Consider the following 15,365-nt stretch of genomic DNA (forward strand, 5'->3'; position numbering starts at 1 on the left):
ATATTTACAAGTATACAAAAGACCACGTAGTTCTTAATACACCCAATATTCTTATTACAGAGTAAATAAGGATTTGTCTTGTGCCTGTGGAAATATTTCAACATGTGGGTCTTGCTTTTTCTCTTTTACAGTAAAAGGAAAGGTTTTACTTTTCCTTAAGAAGTGTATTTATTACAAGATGATTAGCATACATATATCACATAACATACAAGAGTTAAAATTAACTAGTTACAAAATAAGCAGTGATATGTATATTTTCATATAACCTAAGAACAGGATCAGTATTTTACAAAGTACATATAAAAGTACTTCATATACAAAGAAAAATACAAATGTGCAAACAACATTGTCACAGGTGGAAATCTGTCAATTGAAAAATGCTAGAAAAATCCTTCATATTTTTGTTTTGAAACTGCAAATGCATTAAAAACAGCTGCATTTCCTATTGTGTGTGGTGAGAAATTTATGTTCCTTTCTGACAAAATACATTAGTTATAAAAAACCCACAAACTATTTAATAACTGAAAAATTTTATAAGTATAGTCAGTTTGGTTAGGCTGACATTAAATTACAAGCAGAACATCTGGAAAAATGAGAAAATAGTGAATCATATATACAAACCGTTTGTAATATTAGTGTGCTATTTAACATATTAACATTTCAAAATAAAAACAATGACTTAATTACCTAGATATTCTACTCAATGTCATCAATAATTGTAGACTGTAAAATTTCTACTAATCTGGGGCTATTAAAAATGTTTCACCAGGATTTTAAACTGAACAAACACAATTTTATCAAATGTAAAAATCTATAAAGTCTTCAAATTCATGTGCAAAAAATGTTTAAAAAGTATCAAATCACGACACATCAAATCTGATTATGTACATATTTAATAACTGTAAATGTTGTTAACTAGCTAGTATTGTTCTGCTATAAATAACTTACCTCTGTCCTGCAAAATGTCTGCATTTTAAAGATTTCAGTGCAAGTGCTTGCGTCATTGTTTAGTGCATTATCATGTTTGTTATTTTTTATTTTACAGTGAGCAGAACAGCATATAAATTAACATATACAACTCACACATAAGAGATCTTTCTTCTGATGAACCTAGTTTGTTGTTTTCCGTTTCTCCTGGATAGTGTCGGCCAGTTTTCTTTCATTTATCCCATTGTAATAGCAAACAGAATCTAAAATAAAAGTGCTGTGATTTTCAGATAATCCCTAGAATTTGAAATTCCATAACAACATTGCAGAAGCACTCAGTAGAGCGCAAGATTAGAGAATGACCTGCACACTGAGAAGACACTTGAAAGTCTAGTATTGGGCAATTTCACTTTTTGGTCTTTAAAAATATCAATTGTCTATAAATATTGGCAACCTAATGTATATGTCACTGGACTCACAAGCTTTATTTATTTATTTACTTTTAGGAATTGTAGACATGTTCTCTCTTATTCATGACTAGCTTGGAAATAAGAACATTCTGTTTAAATTATAAATAAAGTGGAAATACACTTCCTGTTGGAGGGAAAATTTCTACAATTTCCTTTGGACAGGTTTCCTAACGGAATAGCTCTGAAATGTGAAAACCAGGATTAGATGATAGTGCAAATACAGCCCACTTTTATAGCTAGGAATTGTACTGAAGAAAGTGGAAATTCAGGATAAATGGATTATTATTTTTCAAAGTCCTTCCTGCAGAAAAAAAATAGCAGTTACAGTGGTTATAATTATTAAAACAGAAAAAGAACTTTTGCATATTATGAACTTTCATGGCTGAAATGTAAGGAAGGCTGGTTCTCTGTCAGTAGCATTTCAGAACTTAGCTTCTTACAGGAAGAGGTGCTTTAAACGTGTCTTTATTATGGAACGTTTTTCCTTCCTAAGCATCTGAAATGCAACTCTGGATCCTATCCATCCATTGTTGAGCACTCTGTGCATCTTGGGCACAAAAATTATATACACGTTTATTTGTCTTCAGCTGCAAAGTAAAAATAAGAACATAAAGATAGACAAGTCAACATACAAAACAGAAAAAGAAACTTGCAAAATTTACTTTAAACTGTAATACTCAATGTACTAATTGAGCCTGAATATAACATTTTTTGAACTCTTGCTATTGAGAATGAGGGCCAGATGCTAGCTGTGTAAAAACTTACTGTCTTGAGTTGGCATGACAGCTCCTTCCTAGCTCACACCTTCCAGCAGGACTGAAAGTAGCAGGTTAAACACACCAAGAAAAGAAAGTTTCACATAAAGATCAGATAAAGATCAGATATACTTACGTCAAAAAATGCTTTTTCACTAGCATGTTTTGGTGCTCCAATTGTTGGAGAAGCAGGAATCACAGTTTCTACTTCTGCAAGGTCTATGTGTCCCTTACAGCTTGTATCCTCACCAGAATCATAGTATCGCAGCTAGACCACAAGAGAAAAAAAAAATCCGAATATGCTATTTAGATGGACCGTTCACTTTTCTTGGATACAACTTGGAGGCATGGAGGTGTAAAGGTGGTGGACACAAATATTAGCACCTGAGGACATCAGACATGGGAAATTTCTAAGACACAACTGGCAGAGACCGTAGATTTGGTATATATAAATTGGTGGGACTGGTGACAGCCAGTCCCTGGCCAGTCCTCTATTTGACAACTCTAGGTAATAGCAAAGTCTCCACCATCTGCTCCTCTGCGGACATGGAGTTGGGGGAGGAGCTTTTTGTCACCAGAGTTTCAGAGGAGAGAAGCTTAAAATAGTCACGCATTGCTTCTGGGCAGAGGATGTGTGAAGGGTGAAAGCAGAACCTGGTCTTTAGGATTCAGCATTCCTTATCATTTTTTCCTCACAGAAACTACCTATTCACTGTTCATTACATTGAAACTAACACAAAAGCTTTACTTTGCCAAGGAGCTAACAGAACATTTACTCTATAGTTCAAGAATTTTAAACGATCAGCAAAAATTTAAGTATAATTTTAGATAATTACAAACTACAGAGAAAACTCACATTTTCCTACACTGCACTTAGTGGTTGAATGAAGCTTGCTGGTTTTTTTTCTCCTTGCAAAGATACTTTGATATGAATGTTAACCACCCTGTAAACTGAGTTTCAATATGCAAACAAATTCCAGAAGAGAAAATCTGATACTTGCTTTAAAAACAAAAATTAAAAAAATTCCCATAAATCAATGCAAAATAGTAAAGCAAATCTTCAGAGCAAAGGTCAAACAACAGAATTCCAACTAAGATTGACCTGTATTACTCCTACATCTATGATACTCAGGAGGATATCTGGATATACAAAAAATGTTAAAGTATTTTTTTCTTCTGCAAAATGAACCTTTTCTCCTGTATATCAGGAAGAATAATTATAATCAGCACATTTGTTGGTATTTTACCACACTAATCTAGAAATCCTTAATTAGCAATTTAAAAGATGTCTGGTTTTATCTATGTTACATATTTTTAATTGTATTCATTACAATAAATTTATAGTTTTAAACAAATGCATACATGAGTCTCAGAGGTTACAACCCACACTGTGTGGAATATTTGGCTCAATGAAGATTAATGCCCGATGACCCAACATTATTTAAAGTACATGAGACTACAAATTTCCACTGCAGAATTCTGGCATACATTGTAAATTGGGTAAAATGTTTAGACCAACAAATCTCCGCTGTTTTTAGTGTTCCTTGAGGTACAGTGATTTGTCAGAATATTTATGAATACTTTTGCTACTAAATTTATGTCACTATGGCTAATCTAAAATACCCCTATATATATATATATATGTAGTACCTGAAATTATTATTCAGTCAGGAACTTGGCATTTCAGAACCTTTAGAAATACAGATTTGAGATGAAAGTTTAACTCGTTTTAAGTAATTTACAAAATTCATACTCATTTCAGAGCAATCTGTGATTCTGTTCTCCGTATTTGAAAAGACTTTCATCCAGAGATTCCAGGTTAGTTTTAGGTTACAGGAAAATACTAAAAAGTAAAGTGAGGTAAATGGATTCTTCTGCTGAAGCAATTCAGATTTTGATTTTTCCAGAGTATATCATGCCCTTTCATTTGCAAAGAAAAATGCTCATGGCACAGTGCTTGAGGAACAAAGAAGCTGTAAAATACACACTGAGCATAGAGTAACTACTACAGTTTCAAGATGAATGCCTGAATTAGACTTGCTATCAGTTACCATATTAGCTCTCAGGATCCCAAGTGCACTCTAGGGAATACCTCCTAAGTTTTTCACTCTATAGTGCAGAAGGAGTTTTCAGTTCTTCTGGAAACTAAAGAGGTCATATTAAAGGGCAAATTATGCTCACCACTTAATTGCTTAATAACATTCTAGGGTTAGCAGTGCTTTAAAAAATTGCTTGTATACCACAATGCCCAGAAAATGTCCTCTGGTAATACCTGGCTTTTTTTTCCTGATGTATGAAGCGGGCAAAAAATGTTTGGGCCCAAGCAATAATGCACAACTTCCAGTCCAAGAAGTCTTTCATGATTATATACTAGACAGTTATCACTGTTTAAAAAAATCCAAAATACTAAGAAACTTCTGTTCATTCAAAATGCTGTATCAGCTACAAGATACACAAGACAAACATAGTTATATGGTCTAAAATGACGTAACACACACACACATTGCACCTGAAAATAATCACTATTAGTATTATTTGTAAAATCAATCTATACAAACACAGTAAATAATAATAATAAAAAAAAAATCAGCGAACTAGTCATAAAAACTTATCTGAAAAGGTTTTACCTGGTGTTTTGTCACATCCAGCACAAACCAGCGAGGTTTCCAACCTTTTAGCAAAGCTCCTCTTTTGTATAACGTACCTTCAAAAGATCTGAAAGGTACAGAAAATAAAAATGGCACATGATTCCATAATATGAACACTGGTGATACATAAAAGCCTCAAACACTTCTTTTACTGCAGTAAAACAAATCAGTTTTAAACCAATAGTTTAGTTATTGGTAACTGTGATACACTGATAAACACTGTTTCACTACTTTGGATGCATTAAATGTGCAGCTACAGTTTACTTGTGCAAAGAAAGGGGATGATTGAAAGATACTGCTAGGAGATAGAGGCCCACCCATCACGACAACTAAACGTAGTCAAAGCCACAAAGAAGGAATAAAGTAGTCAAAAAGCATGCTGTGCATATGAAAATGTTTGGGTTTTTTTTTTCTAAGGCAGAGACTTGTACCAATCTAATACAAGGTTCATGAATACTCTATGATTATTTAGTTTTACCTATTTTCATCATTTTTTGATGTGAAATGATTGTATAGTGTAGTTGTTCTTCTATCTACTCCATTAGAGGGAGAAACGCTTGCACTCTGTTCCTCACCCAGCCCACTGTCAGGTATTTCCAACAAAGACCTCTTTTGATAGGAATGTAGATTAGCTGACATCATCCCTGAGGAGCCAGAAGCATGTCTCCGGAGCTAAAAAAGGTGAAAATGAAAGAAAAAAGATAATGCAATGTGTCTTACATTGTGAGACTGTCTCAACATTATACTGATAATACATGGTAAAACACGTATTTTGTGAATTATTATGAGGCCAAAGAAGTTTTCATAATACAAGTCAGTTGCTGCCTCAGAAAAGAAGTCAGAGGGATGGCAATTCAATGAATTTCTCTAAGCGTAAGGGTTCACATCGTGTGAGAAATCAGTGTTTCAGAAAAGCCTTGTATATTCCAGCGAAGTAATCATGAACAATGTTTCCCTTGCTTTCTCAGAAGCATCTAGAACCCATCAGACATTGGGATACAATCAATTTCCTGAAGGGAAGGGGAAGGAAGGGAAAGTGCCGTTTCCAAGATCTGCTTTATAGATCCAAATAATTTTAGTAGAATCTCAATAACCTGGAACAAGAGGCATCCTGAAAATGGCAGCATCCTAGAGATAGAGTTCTTTGGGGTTGACCCCTAGTTATTGCATTTATCTGAGAATCCTCAAATACAGAATCACAGAATCACTAGGTTGGAAAGGACCTTTAAGATCATCAAGTCCAACCATTAATCCAGAACCACCATGTCCCCTAAACCATGTCCCGAAGCGCCACATCCACACGTTTTTTGAACACTTCCAGGGATGGCGACCCCACCACCTCCCTGGGCAGCCTGTTCCAATGCCTGACCACCCTCTCAGTGAAGAAATTTTTCCTAATATCCAATCTAAACCTCCCCTGGCGCAACTTGAGGCCATTTCCTCTTGTCCTATCACTAGTTACTTGGGAGAAGAGACCAACACCCTCATCGCCACAACCCCCTTTCAGGTAGTTGTAGAGAGCGATAAGGTCTCCCCTCAGCCTCCTCTTCTCCAGACTAAACAACCCCAGTTCCCTCAGCCGCTCCTCCTAAGACATGTGCTCCAGACCCCTCACCAGCTTCGTTGCCCTTCTCTGGACACGCTAATACGAGCTATGACAGGAGACTGATATCAGGTGTATTTACACTTGCATTTTCTTTTCTGCTACCAATTCAATAAAAAAATCCTCTGCTTTGCTAGGATAAAACTTTTTTCATCTTGAATTTGTCTAAGGTATAAAGTGACCTTGAATCACTCTGACAGACATAAAGCATATTGCTTTCCTGAGAGTAAAGGGCAAATAATAAAGTAGTGTTGTAGGCTAACCATTGCATGGAGGCCGGCAAATTTGAACAAACACATGAAGCTGAAGAGTTAGGGTACAATCTTGAGCTGGCAACTCACTGTGCCAAGTTTATAGGGAAAGTTCACAAAAAGCAGTATCTACCATTCTTCCTAGTGCATGCAGGTAGCAAAGAGGCAGCCTTTGACTTAGAAAATATCTGTATTATCAGCTATTCTTTTTACCGCAGTCAAGAATTGGAAACAGAAGCATGAACACTTCCTACCTTTACTAGAATCTACAATTCCAAAACTCCACTTAGACATGGAGAGATCTTTACTCATCTCTGAAACTCTGTGATGTCCTTTTGGCTACTTTCAGGAACAGAGTTTTTTTGTACTTCAAGAATATTTTTAATATATGAAGTCATATATTTGTATATTAGTAAAATGCTCATGCTCATTTTGTCTGTATGCCTTAATCTACTCTGGAAAAGCAATTAGATAAAGAGTACAAGTATAAATATATTTTTCTACACGCCGAAATACAGAGCCAGTATCATGGGTTAGAGCAACATATTCGGTTTTTCAAAAGCAGTACTTTACTCCAAGGAATACAGTGATTTTGTCAGTGCCCCAGGTAGCCTATATAGCAGGAATGGAATTATTCTATTGGATAAGGTCTTTTACTACTTACATTGTCTTGTCTGCTGTCATCCTTTAGATTCATTTTGACCCTGTCCCACAAAAGCTGCCACCTTTCTGGGCTCTGATTTAATTTACTTTCCAACCTTTCGATTTCCTGAAAAAAGTAACAAGGGTTTTCTTAAGGATAAGCATTTCTAACTAATCACTTCCTGGCAATCATTCTTATACAACCATTTTGTAGTCAATATTTTTTACACAGGGAGCTTTTAGGCCATGTTGCCCAGTAAAGTTCAAAAACCTCTGTCAAACCAGCTATAAACTGAAATCAACCAGACTCAGGAGTCAAAGGCAACCACGTACAGCATCAGCCACATCATTCTTGCACACCACAGGTCGGAGGAGCCATTGTGCTTTCAATTCTCTGCCAGTTCTCCTGAACACACAAAATTCAACACCAATTGCCATAACAGAAACACGACAATGATAAGGATAGGCTATATTTCATAAAAATATTTACAAAGAACAAATTCTGTGCTGTGACACCAACATTCTACATTGCCAATATTAACATTTACCCTGGTTTATAAAATGTGATACAAAGCTGTAATAAAAGAAGGAAATGAAACAGAAAGATTTATTCAATTTGGATGCCAAACTGTAACAACATGTTCTTGTTGTGGAACTTGGGAATATGACCTATGTTGATAACCTCCAGTTAGGGTTATTTCCTGTTAATAAGACAGTGCATGCAAAGTTAAGTCAAAAGAGGCAATTTCATTAGTTTATGTTTACTTGTGAACACTCATCGATACATACGTCATTACTTTGATGTGTGGTCCATATTCCTTGCCGTGCTTCCTTTCTGTATTTTTTACTTTCAACAACTACATCGTTATGAAAATCCAATTCTTAATGAAATCAAATTAAAACCTCAATTTTGCAAATCCAGTTAAGAATTGATGATGGAACAAAAAATTGCCATAGGACAGGGAATTCACATGCTATATAAAAGCCAACTAAAACCCAATAAATTTATTTTCAAAGTAGAGACAGTAAGTCTCTGGCTTTATTTATTTCTACTATACCAAATGATTAAAGTAGATTTCATAATATTCTCCAACTATTGTTGGCCCTTTAGAATGACAGTTTCTTTAAGAAATTGTTACCCATCGAAAGACTTACAGAAAATAACTGTATTTTTAAGGTAAGAAAACATTTTGACCAGGACATTAGCTCCTGAACTAAATTTTGAACTCTGAAGTGAAAATAAAAAAGCCAGTATGTGACAGTGTAACAGGAACAAAGTATTTCTACAAACTCTTCCTTGCTGAAGGTAAATTAGAAAACTCAGAAGTAAAACTAAATATAAGAAATTCGTCTTAACAGCAAGACTCAAACCAGAAGTTAAATACTGAAGGTAATTGAAAGTCACATATACATTAAATATTATGGGACTCACTTTCTGCCAAGGAATAAAACCAGAATACTTTTGTTTGGAGTATCTTTATAGTAGATACAAAAATAAGGAATGGTGAATGCAAGCTAGACTAAAGGCTTCCCAGACGAAAGGATTACTTGTTCCTCTTTCAAAGTGCTGAGTGTAAAATGCTTCCTGATGGGATACATACGACTGAATCAATTTACCCCAGACTTTTTATGTGAAAGGGCTTTCCAAATTGCTGCAAAAGGATACAAGCTCTTTAGTGCTAAAAGTTTTTTAGTCAGGGTTTAATCTGATGATTCTCTTTCTGCCCTAGTCTTGACTTCTGACTACGAGTCTTTCTCTGCACAATCTGGAAGTAACTGAAACTTGTTACTTAGCAACTAGGTCACATTCCTTCTTTTTTGGCTCCACAATAAGTAGCGCTTCCAGAACTTAAGATGAAAAACTTTCAACAGTCTCCTATATATAACTTGAAAAGAGAGGAATAAATTCTCCTTTAATAAACCCCATGTAAAAAACTTACATGGCAATAAATGACTAAGATTTACTCTTGTCCCTTCAGTTTTAAATTTTACTGAAAAGTCAGATTTTTTTCTTTCCACCTGTGGAATGGACTATGAAGAGCTGCATTTCCTTGAAAGAAAAATTCCTTAAATTTATCTTTCTGGTTCATCTCCTGTTGCCTAGACTTACGGGAGCAGAAGTCAATACATATAAAAAAAAAAGGTTAAAACAAATACAATTGTATGACTACCTATCTCCTTAAATTTGTAATTACAAGCAATTAGCACTACTGTGCCTTTCAAAAGATGTATCTGCTAAAGTAATCTGCTTTGTAGTATTTGAATGGTACAGACAGGAGTTAACTCTGCAGACACTCCAGAACTGTAGACACTGATTGCTTCCTTTGTGTCCACAATGTGTTTGTGCACACACAAAACAATCTGGACAAAGTCCTACACTAGTGAACTGTCTTGACTGTGACAGAGCACACCTGTTTTGGCAGTCCTTCCTTGTTAATATTTTCTCTTCAACTCCTGGGCTAGAAGGCTTCTAAGACTTTGACTACAAATGGAAATATGTGGAATGTGTATCCAGTGATCGAATTGCTGCCCCTGTCAAATTGTATATGACTAGTTCTTCAATATCTGGAATAAACTTTTTGGTTCAGGGTCCACTTTGACAGATCAGTCTTTTTGGCATGTCACTGAAAGTTACAAACCAGCTCACAATCAGAAGTGCTACCTTTATTGTTTTGCTGGTTATTCACTGACCCCTTATATAGCTTTAGCTCTTTATGGCATATATTTACAGCAGAGTTAATTTGGGTGACTGGCATCCTGAAGAGGCATCTTTGAGTCTGCCAACCCCTCTCTAAGCAATCACCATCTAATGTTAAGTGATGTAGCTGCTTATTTGTAAAAATAGAACATGTAGGTTCATTCCTCACAATTCTTAAAAGTACTGGAACCTGAGCCACACCCAATGAATTATGGGAACTGAATAACTTTTTAGGAACATTAGCAAATTTGTGGGACACAGTGGAGATGTGTCTGCCCTCAAGAATTTGACTTTTCACTGAAATATTGGTAGATTACTACCTCTAACACAATCAGCAACCAGGCATATCACAGAGTGGTTGAGGTTTTAAGTGACCTCTGGAGGTCATCTGGTCCAACCCCACTGCTGAAGCAGGGCCACCTAGAGCCAGTTGCCCAGGATTATGTCCAGATGGCTTCTGAGTACCTCCAAGGATGGGGATGCCACAACCTCTCTGGGCAACCTGTGCCAGTGCTCAGTCACCCTCACAGTGAAAATGTGTTTCCTGATGTTCATATAGAGCCTCCTGGTTTTCAGTTTGTGGCCACTGCCTCTGGTCCTGTCACAGGGCACCACTGAAAAGAGTTTGGCTCCATCTTCTTTACACCTTCTCTTTAGATATCCATATACATTGGTAAGATTCCCCCTGGGCAGTCCCAACTCTCTCAGCCTTTCCTCATATGAGAGATGCTCCAGTCCCTTAATCATCTTCATGGCCATGTGCTGGAGTCTCTCCAGTAGCTCCATCTCTCTCTTGTACTGGGAAGCCTAGAGGGAAAGGATCACCTCCCTCAACCTGCATGCAACTCTCCTAATCCAAGCGAGGACAGCGCTAGCCGTCATGTCTGTGAGGGCATGTTGTTGGATCATGGTCAGCATTGTTGTTCCCCAGGACCCCCAGTGGCTTTTCTGCAAAACTGTTTTCCAGCTGGGCACCTCCAGCATACATTGGTGCATGGGGTTGTTCCTCCTCAGGTGCAGGACTTTGCACTTCCCTTTGTTGAATGCCACTCAGATATGTTAGCTTATTTATAATGTATCACAACATACTCATGTCAAAGGATCATTTGCAGAGCTAGTCTATATGGGAAACATTTAACCCAGAACTTTAGCGTGTACTGAAGATGTGGCTCTTGGATGTGCTACACTATGGTATAATCTTATTGAGTTTTACAAGCAAAGCAAGCAAGTGCTTACAAAAAAAAAAATAGCAACAGGAACCTCAAGGGTCCTGTTAAATGTTGTTTTTTATTTGTGTGGAGAAACCTACCTCTTTTAAATGGAGAAATTATTTTAAAACTATTTGCAACTAATCTCTGAAAGAGAAAATGGAGGCACAGGTGTGCTGTTTCACAGTTACCTTTGATTTTCTTTAAAAAATGGATGGGTAGCTACTCTTACTATTGCTACCTTGTTTCTGATTTCTATCATGCAGAAAGGCCATCAGAAAATGGTCTTAAAGGGAAACACCTCTGTTTGGATCTACTTTTGAACACTTAGGTCTCCAAAGTTCACTTTTGAGAATTTACGATTTGAACAACCTAGCTCATATTTGTTGGCTGCTTCTGATGTGGTAAAAGTGAATTGAGAAGCTTTATACAGAAATCTGTATTTTAAAATGCATTTTATTATCCGCAATCTTTAAAAGGCTTCATTTAGAACAAAATGAATGAAATTTGCAAATTGGTTAACTTTCTAAAACTCATAAACATAAGGATTTGTGGCAACCATAGAGCCATCACACACATCTGGTTAGAGGTGGATTGTTAGGTACTCAAAACACATTAGAACATTTACTGCTAAAAAATTACACATTTTGCTCTTAATAGAAGAGCACCACATTCTGCCAAGGAAAATTCTGAAATAAGACCCTCAAAACTTCTCTGTTTCAGCTTTACATCTTGAAGAGTACTATCTAGTTTTCAAGTGAAAAATATCTTTAGAACAAACAAATTTGGGCTTATCATTATAAACTGAGAGAGAATCAATCTTCCCTAATAATTTACCATTGCTAAATATGGTCTCAGTTCAAACATTTTTTGGATACCAACACATTCTCAATGGATTTATGATTAAAGAGAGGTCCTTCTCCTACATCAGCAATAGCCCTAAATTAACAACTTGTTTTAAAAGAAAGTTCACTTTGCTTTTTAAACTTAGAAGAATATTTTTGTAACCTTTATACAACCTCTTCAAAGTTTTCCAAATGTTCCTCTCCGTTGCTATCTTTTATTACTATAATCTAATTCACAAATAACACTTAAACTCTATAAAACCTGACCCACATATCTTTGGAATATAATATGGCTGATTTCCCTATTATATGGCAGTTTCTCACAGTTGTGGATATGGATAGTTTGGCATCTACCCCAGGAAGAAATGCAGAAGAACATTGTTGCTATATTCCTGATGTACTTCCGGCCTCTAGTTACCTGATACAAAAACTCTCTGGTTTTTTCCTAAAGAATCCCTGACATGACCCCTGCTGAGAGACTGCTCTTTGCATTTGTGAAATTATTAGCTCTGAGAAGTTCTGGCTATCTTATTTTGAGTCAAGGGGATTTTTACAAGTGATTTTTTTTTTTTTTTAATTGGGCATTGTGTTGTTGGGGTTTTTTTGAGGCATTGTTCCTTCTCAATTATGATTGGAAGGAATGGACCAAAAGAAATTTGAGGAATGTGCCAGCCTAAAGCTAACTCTCCAGCAAAAGCAAGTCTATCCTCAAGTACTCGGATCCATTCAGAAACTTCCTACCTTATGACTTTGCTAAAAATCATCTTTGATTCAGGGGAGTTTGGGTACACACAGAATATTCCAATTTTCCAAGCATTGCAATATTAGGCTCCATTAATCCCAGCTTTAGTAAGTCTCGTAAAGTCTGCAAATAGTTTTCAAAATAAAGAACTGTACATAGTGATGTGCATCTGAATATGCATGTGGCTTGAAACAATAGCTCCAGGAAGTGAAAAATGCCCTTGCCATTTTCCTGTGCTATCAATTAAGATGATAATCTTAGTATTAGGACTGTTAATTAATTATAATCAAACAACAAACATTTAAGAAAATGCAGATATTTAATAATTCTAAATAAATACAACAATTATAACAATAATGGGATCCTTTTTCATCTTCTAATGAAGAAAGAACAAAACCTAGGCAGCCTACATGAGCCTACACAAGAAAAAGCCAAAATCAAGCATTTATTTCAAGTACTAAAATATTCTGAAGAATCTAAATTTACAAGTTCGGTTCTAGTAAACATGAATAAACTAAGAGCAATCATGGAAATTATTTGAATTTCCATGATTGAAATGAATGAATTTTTTGAGAGATTTGTGCCAAGATGTTCAGTTTATGTTTGTGTATCTGTTTCTCACTTCAACAAGTGTCAAATTCTGTTTTCTGATCTGTCTGGAAATCCGGATCTGTCTCATTTTCCTGCACACCTACTTTAAACTGAATAGAAAGAGGACAAGAAATCTAGATTCAACATTTTCCCAAATTAAAGTAACAGTTCCTGCATTTCTTATAAAAGGCAACCTAAAAATTTATTACGCTGCCTACCTTATTATTTAAAAAAGACAGTGAGAAAAATTAATACATGACTGGCTTTCTCACAGTTCTTAAATACTGTTAAAGTGTACTCCCAGAAATGTGTTCATTCACAACAACCTAAGCTTTGCAGGAAGCCTGGCTGATTCCCAGCCCAACCATCACTTCTCAAGATCAACCAGTCAGTTTTACTAAATACCTGTTTTGACATCTATCGTGGTCCTTTTAATAACAGTGTATTTATAAGGCAATAACTTAAATAAGAAGTAAATACGAATTTCATGAGCATAAGAGAACTTACTGTTCTATGTAACATGTACTTACATTTAAAAGGCTGCTGATGGCATCAGGTTGTATTTTTTTAACATCATCATAACACGGCCATACTATTTTCCTCTTAGTCTGAGAGAGTGAACCATCCGTTTGGTCAGTGTCCTCTGAAACACTGCATTTTGCAGTTACCATGGTCCAATCATAGGAAGGACCTGTAGCCAAAATCTCTTCTACATAGTAATCCCACTTTTTGAGGCTGGACATATTTACATTTGGTTTCAGCGCCTAATTGAAACAAAGTTTTATTATTATGACAGAAAGGAAGTCTTTGCGTTTCAGACTTACAATACAATACAATATTTACATTTTCTAGATTATTCCGAATTTTACAGTATATTGCACTGGGTAAGCAGTGCTGCAATTTGATAATTTCCACAGCAAGATCTTGGCTCAGTCAGACTAAAACCTAAAACTAATACTAGCTTTCGGAATATACTGCTCATTTTAATCCTTCTACTAAACCAGGTGCCTACCAAGAACTCTAAATCAGCATATGCAGTTGGTACCCTCACAGACTTTTGTGCCTCCTGTTAGATACAAAAGTACTCAATAGCAATCACCCTTCAATTTTTCTCATCAGAAAATCCAAGATTTTACCATCAGAGAAAGGAGACAGGCTGTGTAATGTAGGCGGACATGCCACTTGGAAAAAACACAGTAATATGGGGTAGGCAGCCAGGGACTGTAGATGTTTCATAGTAGTTTAGAACAGATCACTTTGTATTAATTTTTTTTTTCCTTTTAAAAAAATAAGGTAAGACACTCAGTTTGCATGCACCTTACTTAAAGGGAATTACTGCCTCAGATGAATAGGCAATTTGAAAGTCTGAAGGGTGATGCTCAGTCATAATGACTAATTCTGCTGTTGTGACTAATTCTGCTACTATGATACCATTTCATGTGAGGAAAAATAGTTTCTTCTAAAAAAGAAGAAGAAAACACTATCAGAATATCAAAAGCTACCCCTGATTGCTTACTAAACAGGCTACTGCTTACAGCAAAATGAATAAAACATACAGTGAACAAGCAGCCCATCAAACTCCAAATTCATAACAGTGATGGTTCTACAGAGAAAACAGATATTTCTCTAAAACAAAGGCAGCTGAAGCACTTTCCATCCACTGAATGTCCCCCTCTTGCACTACCACTTTATTAGGTGAGTGTAATATGTGTGCGTGTGGTGCGTGTGTGTGGGTTGAAGAGGGCTGCACTGTTGACTGCAATAGTGATCTGGTACAGATTCAAAATATCTTAAAGAAATTTTTTTTTTTCTTTTTGTTTTTAAATGAGGTCAGTTTATATAAGCAGATTTGCATGCAAGGTGCTATGTATGCTAAGATACAATGTGCTGAAACAACTTGAGGAAAAAGGAAAACCAAGAAAAAACAACAAAAATATCACTGGCGCCATGGTCTCCAAGACAGTGGAGACTGTCCTGTCACTATA

General features: G+C 36.0%; 1 protein-coding gene across 4 annotated transcripts in view; it reads right to left on the reverse strand.

The window, feature by feature from the left end:
- Window positions 1-1,885: 1,885 nt before the first annotated feature.
- The window catches only part of SBF2 (SET binding factor 2), a gene marked incomplete at both ends in the record, with an annotated part of 278,020 nt that continues 264,540 nt past the window's right edge, over window positions 1,886-15,365 (reverse strand). For all 4 annotated transcript variants that reach the window (XM_082000477.1, XM_082000476.1, XM_082000474.1 and 1 more), the window contains 6 exons: window positions 1,886-1,984; window positions 2,289-2,420; window positions 4,780-4,867; window positions 5,279-5,472; window positions 7,319-7,423; window positions 13,911-14,144. In XM_082000477.1, the coding sequence (XP_081856603.1) occupies window positions 1,886-1,984; window positions 2,289-2,420; window positions 4,780-4,867; window positions 5,279-5,472; window positions 7,319-7,423; window positions 13,911-14,144 (852 nt within the window). The remainder of the gene's footprint in view (window positions 1,985-2,288; window positions 2,421-4,779; window positions 4,868-5,278; window positions 5,473-7,318; window positions 7,424-13,910; window positions 14,145-15,365) is intronic.

This window comes from Phaethon aethereus (genome assembly GCF_964289735.1).
Source record: "Phaethon aethereus genome assembly, chromosome: 5".
Taxonomy (NCBI): Eukaryota; Metazoa; Chordata; class Aves; order Phaethontiformes; family Phaethontidae; genus Phaethon; species Phaethon aethereus.